This window comes from Mytilus californianus, unplaced genomic scaffold (genome assembly GCF_021869535.1).
Source record: "Mytilus californianus isolate M0D057914Y unplaced genomic scaffold, xbMytCali1.0.p SCAF_5, whole genome shotgun sequence".
Taxonomy (NCBI): domain Eukaryota; kingdom Metazoa; phylum Mollusca; class Bivalvia; order Mytilida; family Mytilidae; genus Mytilus; species Mytilus californianus.
In genome coordinates, this window is record NW_026262701.1 from 105,279,341 (window position 1) to 105,288,733 (window position 9,393).

A 9,393-nucleotide genomic window follows, 5' to 3' on the forward strand; every position below is an offset into this window, starting at 1 on the left:
GTTTGTTTAGCTTTTCAAAATGTATGTCTCGTGCATACCTATTCCAGAAACACCGGTCGTTCTAATGGAAATCGATCTAACAAGATCCACCTTCCTCTTACATGTGTACAATGTTTGTACTTCCTATACACTGGTACACTGTTAAAAAAATAGGACACAATTAACCCAATCTAATTAAAATTAAATCTCCGCACTTGCTCCTCGTTGTTTATATGTCGCGCGTGGGAGATCTAACAACAGCCGCTTGAGGGTCATGTCTAGGGTGAACTTTGACCGACCAATCAGCGTGCAGAAAATCAATTTCGATTACCCAATCAGCGACGGGCTTGTATACCATTATCGGATCGTTAAAAAACATGGATGCGCCCATTTCGGACAACGTTTTGAAAAAAGTTTTGCCAAAATTTGGTATAAATGATATAAATAAGGAGCAAAAGGAAATTTAAGAGTGTTTAGTTAACAAGAAGAACTGCGTGGCTGTACTCCCGACTTGTTTTGGCAAGTCACTGCCGTTTCAACTGTACCTTCCAGTTGTCCGGGAGGTTATTGTAATATTGAACACAGTTCTGACTGGAAAGTTTTAGTCTGTTGTCCCTGAGTAGCTCTGATGCAGGACCAGGTGGAAAAACTCTCGCACATTGGAAATATTACTGCTGCATACAAAGGTTCGTATAACTTTAAGCATGCAGTGGTAGTCAGGCTTCAATAAATGGAATAGTCTATACTATACATGTAGTATTTAATGCCATTAAACACCTAATTTATATTATAATTATTATGTTGGCAGTGTTGTATAATAAAGATGTTTATAACACCTGAGAAATCAGTTAGGGGGTGACATGTTATCCCCCCTGTACAGTGGCGGATCCAGAACTTTTTGTAATGGGGGCCCACTGACTGACCTAAGAGAGGGCCGCTCCAGTCATGCTTCAGTGATTCCCTATATAATCAACTCAATTTTTCCCACGAAAGGGGGGCCCTGGCCCCCCCTGGATCCGCCTATGCTGTTGGAGCTACTTATATAATAATGCAATGCCTCTATCTTAAGACGTTATTCCCACACCTTATGGTGCCTAGATGCAGGGCCCCTTTTCCATAGTCCTGGATCCGCATCTGACCAGGCAAAGATGTACATGTATGCCTTATCAAATAAAATAAAATTTATTTGCAGGAACATACATATAAACTTCAGTACAATGTATATCAACACATACACATGACTAACAGTAACAAAGCAGTACATTGTAATATGAAACTTAGATATACATGAGCAAAGTTAAAAAAAACTGCAGAAGCCGTAGATCGTAGCCATGGTAGCACATAAATTTGTCTCATTTCACCGAGAACAGATTGTATCGGTCATATTGCCAGTATTTTACAGTCGTTTTGGCCATAATGCTAGTTTTTCATACTTTGTATAAAGATATATACTACATGTTGTATTCATGAAGCACCAGAGTCCATCGGAATTGTTAATTACATGTACTAATAATCTATCTCAAAACAAATATACATGCATATAAGAATAAGAAGATGTCGTACATGTACAAGACTTGAAGTATAATTGCCAACTCAACTCTCCAGCAGACAACAAATGACAAAGTTTACAACTATAGGTCACCATCTGACCTTCAACAATGAGCGAAATCATACAGCATAGTCAGCTTTACATGGCTCAGAAACGTGCGGGAAACTTAATTTTTAAATTAGATTGTTATTTGTGTTAAACAATGAAAAAAAAAAAAAAAAATATGAAAAAGTGCAGTCTAAATGACCTTGGATGGCCATACAGGTAAATTGGCAGAAACATCTCAAAATCGAGAAAATATGCCATGCATTCATTGAAATCTCAGCTGTATTCATTTCTGTATTGGACCTTACAACAATAAGAATTTCATTGGATTTCAATCTTTAATCAAACGCAGTGAAATGGAGAAAGGGTATTTGTACAGTGTACATTTAAATTATAGAAGTTATCATAGAAAGGTGTCTTTTTGGAGACTGCCCACCTACATTTTTTTTTGCATTTTAGGATCATCTCCCCTAGAGTGACGATCGAATCAAAGAGGGGTTGATGTCATTTTTGCATCTTCAGAAACATTGGTTGATCCCTATTGGAGAACTTGTCTAAAGAAGTTGAACATTAAGTTGATTGTAATTGATGAGTTTCACACAATAGCAATTTGGTAAGTAGATACAATGTTTATTCCCCATGTTCATTTCTATTCGTACAGGACGTATTATGGTATACCGTTGTCTATATAAAAAAGAATAGTGGTAGGATTGCCAATGAGACAACTCTCCACAAGAGACCAAATGACACAGAAATAAAATACTATAGGTCACCGTACGGCCTTCAACATTGAGCAAAGCCCATATCACATAATGTAAAACAATTCAAACCAGAAAACAAACGGCCTAATTTATGCACAAAAAATGAACGAAAAAAACAAATATGTAACACATAAACAAATGACAACTACTGAATTACAGGCTCCTGACTTGGGACAGGCACTATACAGAATGTGGCAGGGTTAAACATGTTAGCGGGATCCCAACCCTCCCCTAACCTGTGACTGTCTGTCAATCGTCAACATGTCGGACAGTAAATTAAAAAACTATTCAACGAATTTGCATGAAACTTTGATGAATTGTTTCTATATATTGATGTGTACTCCCTTCCCATTTTTATGAATTTTAGATTTTCAAAAAATATAGAAGTAAAAAATTAAGACCACTGGTACAGAACTGTACAGCTTTCAAGAACGAGATAACCTAATACTAAAAAGTAAGCTCTTTTAAGACCACTACTTGCAAAATGTTGAACCATTACAATGTAATTATAAGAATGTATGAAAAATAAAACCCTGAACAAATGTGCTAGACAGCAACCAACAACAACCACTGAATGATAGGCTGTTACATAACAATATGGACATGCACATACATGTATTTATTTTTGTTTTGCCATAAGAATTAACAAACTAGGCAAGAGGTGCTGATATTTACCTTTAATAAAAGTTTTTATAGATGTACTTATTTCTATTTTTCTTTCAGGGGCCAAGATGAAGGAGACAGAAAAGAGGCTTTCCGAAAATGGTTTTCAAATGTAGTTGAACTAAGATCCCTCTTTCCCGATGCTACAGTATTGGCTTTGAGTGCAACTTGCACTGTAAGCTTTAGGAAAAAAGTCATGAAAATATTGCAGCTAGCGGAGGACACAACAGAAATTAATTTATCACCAAACAAGTCTAATATTAAACTAGTATCTTCCAAAATTAAAAATGAAATTGAAATGGGAATGACATGGTTAGTAGATGCATTAGAGGAAAAAAGACAGGACTTCCCACGTACACTTTTGTATTGTTCATCGATAAATAACACTTCCAAACTTTATAAATACATTGTAACAGTATATTGAGATGTTCCATTCTGAAACTCCAGATGTTAACAAAAACATTATTATTAATGCATTGAAGGAGGAAAGTAGTGTTTTGAGACTTATTTTGTCAACCAGTGCCCTGGGAATGGGTTTAGATGTAAAAAAGTGTAGTGGAGTGGTATTATTTGGACCTCCAAATAATCTGGTAGATTTGCTGCAAGAAATAGTGCGAGTGGGGAGGGATGGAAATCCATCAGTTGCCATTATCCTATACAATGGATACCACTTGCAGAAGTTGAAACCGGAAGTTAAGGCAATTCTTAAAGCTAAAGATTGTAGGAGAAAGGATCTGATGTTTAATTTCCTCAGAAATTCAGACTTGGATGATTTGATGAAGAAAGAAAGCAGGAAACATTCATGCTGTGACTTGTGTGCTAAGTCTTGTAATTGTGAATCCTGTGATATGTTACCTCTTGAGAAGTTATTTCTGTCAGAACAAGTTGTTAAGGAGCTCGAGGAGCAAGAAGATTCTGCTGTATCAGATAGCGATACTGAAGACTACAATTTGTCGGCCTATGAATACTTCGAAGATCTTGATATGGCTTTATTAGAAATACAACATGATTAAAACAGTTGATATTTATTTATTTAATTTTTCAGTATCTGGTTTCTTTAAACTTTAGACTCTTCAAATTGTTTTGACTTTTAACCCCCTTACAATTGCTGTATTGCCACTCTAGATCTGGGTTCATGTCATGCCTGCAGCTGTCAATGTGACTAAATGGAGATGTAGCGTATAAAAACAAATGAGACAGTAACTGAATGACACACATCATAAGATATTTACTAGTTTTCATCTTAAAAATAAAGAGATGCGGTATGATTGCCAATCAGACAACTACCCTCCAGACTTTCCAATAACTTGATATAAGCAATTGTAGTACAACGAGAAAAACCCATGCCTTTAGTCGGCTACAAAAGGCCCAGACCAGAAAAATAATAAAAAATTCAAAAGAGAAAACCATGTCTGCCATGTCTGTCAGATATGGTTGCAGATTCGCCTAATCTTGACCTCATTTCATGAAACAAGCATATATTCGGGGTCAAGTCTGCATCTCGATTACTATAAACATGATAAACAAACAGAAAAATATATTTGGTGTGGAATTATTGTCAGATGTACATGTTATATAAAAAAGAAGATGTGGAATGATAGCCAATGAGCATGATTAGACAACTCTCCACAAGAGACCAAATGACACAGAAAGTAACAACTATAGGTCACTGTACGGCCTTCAACAATGAGCAAAGCCGATACCGCATAGTCAGCTATAAAAGGCCCTGAAATGACAAATGTAAAACAATTCAAACGAAAACTAACGGCCTAATTTATGTACAAAAAATGAACGAAAAACAAATATGTAACACATAAAGAAACGACAACCACTGAATTACCTAAGACTCCTGATTTAGGACAGGCACATACATACAGAATGTGGCGGGGTTAAACATGTTAGCAACATCCTAACCTGGGACAGTGGTGTAACAGTACAACACAGGAACGAACTATAAAAATCACTCTGGTTGGTTTCTGACCTTGACTTTTCATGGTTTATTGATCAACAAGTCAACTATCTTTGGTGTATAGAATTATTGCTATTGATGTATGTCCTTTTGTGCTAAGTTTTGGCATGGTTCCTATGACATGTATGACTTTGACCTTTTTGTTCATTGTTCTTGATGATGTTATATTTGTTCTATATAGCAAACTCATTGTATTTAACTTGGTGTAACCAACAGTATACATAGAGGATGATTATTTTTGCTCAAAATGAACATTGATAGGTTGATTGATTTTTGATTTCTTCACTTGGGTTTCAGTGGCAAATATCTCATGCATATTCAAGACAATAACATGAAGTGGGACTATATCTTACTTACAACTTTGTTCAAGACCAATGTGTTCATCAAGAAAACAGTCAAATATAGACTTAATACCACATCTTCTTTTTTATACGACCACAAAATAATTTTGCGGTCGTATATTGGTATGAAGTTGGCGTCGTCGTCCGAAGACACATTGGTTTTCGCACTCTTACTTTAGTTTAAGTAAATGGATCTCCATGAAATTTTACCATAAGGTTCAATACCACAAAAGTAAGGTGGGGATTGATTTTGGGGTGGTTATGGTACCAACAGTTCAGGAATTAGGGGCCAAAAATAAGCATTTTTGTAACTTCCAGACATTACTTGTGTGTTAGTGTATGGATCTCTCTGACATTGTACCACAAGGTTCCATATCACAAAGGGGAAGGCTGGGATTGATTTTGGGGGTAATTGCCTCAAAATTTTAGTAATTAAGGGCCAAAAAACAAGCATTTTTCTAGTTTCATGACAATAACTTGTAAGTGTATGGATCTTTCTGAAATTGTACTACAAGGTTCCATATCACAAAGGGAAAGCTAGGTTTGAGTTTGGGGATAATTTCCCTAAATGTTTAGGAATTTTGAACCAAAAAGGGGCCAAAAAACAAGCATTTTTCTAGTTTCCAGTCAATAACTTGTGTTTGAATAGGTAAATTAAAAATTTATAAGTTCTTAGACCACATTTATTCTGTGTCAGAAACCTATGCTGTGTCAAATATTTAATCACAATCCAAATTCAGTGCTGTATCAAGCTTGACTGTTGTGTCCATACTTGCCCCAACTGTTCAGGGTTCGGCCTCTGCAGTCGTATCAAGCTGGGCCCAGCAGAGCATTTTATTATATTAAGTTACTGTGTTTAATTTGACTAAGATAGAAATTGAACCAAATAATGTGCACTAATAACTTCATCACTCAGGAAAGCACATTTAACCAACACCACCTTGTATAAGTTTTATCAACAGCTCTTTACATGTACATATAGGGTAAATATCTGCATGCTGGTCGCCTTGTGAACAAATCTGTAAAAGTTTGGTTTTTATCTCATTGTTGTTTTGTACATACGTGCTTGATGTTTTCATAAGGTCATTTCGGGTCTTTGTACAGCTTGCTATAGGTTTTACTCAAAGTCAGAGGTGGAACTGTGAACTTTAATACAGAAAAATAAGTTGGTCCCTTTTGAATAGTTGTCTCATTAGAAATCATGCCACATTTATATAAACATGTTTTTGTAGGTAGTTATGCTGCCTACCGGTAATCAAAATGACCATGATATTCTGCAACTAAACTGAAAGTATTTCATTACTTTGTTTGTTGGGTTGATGTCTCATTGACTTATGACACTTTAATATCAGCAACAAACTACTAAAAAAGTACCAGCTAATTAAGGTTATGACTTAAGAGAAAATTAAACCTGCACACTTTATTCACAATAATTTAATTCCAAGCAATATTTTTCAAATATGTGGATTTGAAGGCGATGGAAGGGGACTGTTGGTTGATGTCACGGCGATGAATCAATGTACGAAGTCCTATAAATGCAATGTCAAATGGGTTTTTGTCTTTTTTTAGCTCCTTGCACTTAATTGTTATTATTCTTGAAGTTTTATATGTTACATGTAGTACATTTTCTTGTAGTAGGTCTTTTGCAATTTTCTGAACATCAGCTTGGTATGACCGTATATGGTGGAACCCCTTCTTTCCTGTTAAATTGGTAATGTTATCAAAATGGCTTGCAAAATTAACTAGGTGAGGATACTCTTTAGAGTGTTGAAGGATACTTTCCTTTGTCTGATGTCCTGAACATGTTACTTTTGTATCCTTGTTCAACATCTCTCAAGTATTCATCTAAGCTTATATTATTGTTTGTTCCACCTTGCAGATTAACAAATCTATTAGCAATTAATCTTTCTGATTGGTCATGTGGTAAGACACCCGAAGTTAGTCACTTAGTTCTTCTTGAATTTTTAATGCATCTTTCTTTAATTTGATTGACTGTTGGACTTTTCTAAAACATTTAATACAGACGCCATTGTCATTGTCTACTACGGCGTTTACTTCAAAACCAGTAACAACACTAGAAATTATTGCGATTCTCCCCGAGTTCTGCTGAAGTTTCAGTTTGAACAGTTTTTTTTCAACACGTTCTCCCGTTGAGGAGATTTCTATCTGGATGAAAGAAAAACCGCATAAAACACAAATGTTTGTTCATACTGATATTTTCCTTGGGGTGCATACTTCACTTGATGCCATTTTAACCTCGGAAGGCAATAATACAAACTATTATTACAGTTGTATGTTACGAAACGTTTTTCGCATGGGGGCTGCCATTTTTGTTTATATACATTCGGAAGACCTCTAGACGCTAATAAGACTCCTATGCCAGTCCAATACCCTAACACTTTGTAGCACCTTCGCTGATTGGCTACAGCAAATTTGACCCTAGACATGACCCTCAAGCGGCTGTTGTTAGATCTCCCACGCGCGACATATAAACAACGAGGAGCAAGTGCGGAGATTTAATTTTAATTAGATTGCAATTAACCAAGGAAATATTTAAATCGTTAACGTACGTTAAACATAAAAAGCACGAACAAAAAGCTCCGTTATGTCTAACATTATGATAGTATCAGAGAAACAGTATTTTATAGGTTTTCAATCTATCGGTATTATATAAACGGTAAACTGGACTTGCGAATATCAATAGACACCAAAAACGCTTTAACACAAGTTTCGGACAAACTTGATGATCTTAGAATCCAAAAAGTGATTTTTCTTTTCTACGTGGTAATGTTCCTGCACAACCTGCCTATGGTGTATGTATACATATATGTCACATCCGATTCGTTATTGCAATACAGTGACAGGGGGAATACAGTTGATGTCATGTAAATTTGTTGGCCATTGTTATATTCAATCTACACTAATATCATCATCACTTCTAAGAGTTTACAGTCGCCATCACAAAATGGAATATTTCTAATGGTTGTTGTAGAAATTGATAGATTGTTTTTGCCATGTGCTTTACTTTCCTTTTACATAATTTGAAATAATTTTATCTATAACCGGCTTTCACCTCAGCGACGGGTATAGCCTCCGAGACAGGATATGCTTACTCTTCTAAAGCATCTGATATAACTCTCGGTTTTGATGGCATTTCATTGTAGTTTTTATTTCACGTGTAAGCTGTTCTTATGCATGTGTTTGATCCATGCTCCTGTTTTTTTTTAATTTAACTATGGTCAGTGCGCCTGTCTTGTAGATTTTTATTCAGCTATCTGAGTATTTTTGTTGGTACGTGCACCTGACTCGTTGTTTTTTTTTATCTATCTGCCAGTTTTTGTTGGTTCGTCTGCTTGTTTCGATGTATATTATTCATGCATGCTTTTGTTTTTGTTTTCCGTGAATCTGTCTTGTTGCTTTTTATTTATCTATGCTTCTACTTTTATTGGTTTGAGCGCATGCTATTTATTTATTTATTCATCTGTTTGTATAAGTCTCGTTGTGCCTGTCTCGTTGCGTTTTATTTATCTATCTTCCAGTTTCTGTTTGTACGTCCGACTGTTTAGTTGCATTCATTTATCCCTCAATCTGTTTTTGTTGATCCGTGCTCCTGTCTCGTTACTTTTTATTTATCTATCTGTCTGTTTTTCTCGGTCCTTGTGGCTGTCTCGATGTTTTTTAAAGTATGCGTCTGTTTTGGTTGTCAATACGCCAGTCTCATTTCTTTTAATTGCTTTTAATTTATCTATTTGCCTTTTTTGTTGGTCTGTGCGCCTGTCTCGTTGCTTTTTATTTTTCATTCTGTATGTTTTTTTGCTGGTTCATGTGCCTGTCTGGTTTCTTTTTATATGGGTTATTACATATTGTTCTCTAATTTTTGTTTCTGATTATCATTTAACGGTTGCATTTCTAGTTCATAGGTACTCCCTATCGGCTGCATAGACACTCATCAAACATGTAAATACATTGTTATGAGAGACAATTATCATATTGTCACTCAATCAAAAAAGGGAATAAAATGCAACTTTTGGATAGGAAATAACGTTTGTATAACAATCAAATAGATCTATATAATGAAGATTAGCA

The 9,393-nt window shown here is 35.5% G+C and overlaps 1 protein-coding gene across 2 annotated transcripts; it reads left to right on the forward strand.

Annotated features, from left to right (window-relative positions):
- The first annotated feature begins 357 nt into the window (after positions 1 to 357).
- On the forward strand, positions 358 to 4,029 carry LOC127700451 (ATP-dependent helicase wrn-1-like). Of its 2 annotated transcripts, XR_007981579.1 has the most exons (3): positions 358 to 665; positions 2,033 to 2,186; positions 3,058 to 4,029. XR_007981579.1 is itself a non-coding variant. In XM_052203924.1 (2 exons), the coding sequence occupies exon 2, from the start codon at positions 3,423 to 3,425 to the stop codon at positions 4,008 to 4,010; it is 588 nt and encodes a 195-aa protein (XP_052059884.1). In that variant the 5' UTR covers positions 2,430 to 2,788; positions 3,058 to 3,422; the 3' UTR covers positions 4,011 to 4,029. The 2 variants fall into 2 exon arrangements, 1 of the variants encoding a protein (XP_052059884.1); XM_052203924.1 differs by lacking the exons at positions 358 to 665; positions 2,033 to 2,186 and adding an exon at positions 2,430 to 2,788.
- The last annotated feature ends 5,364 nt before the right edge of the window (positions 4,030 to 9,393 follow it).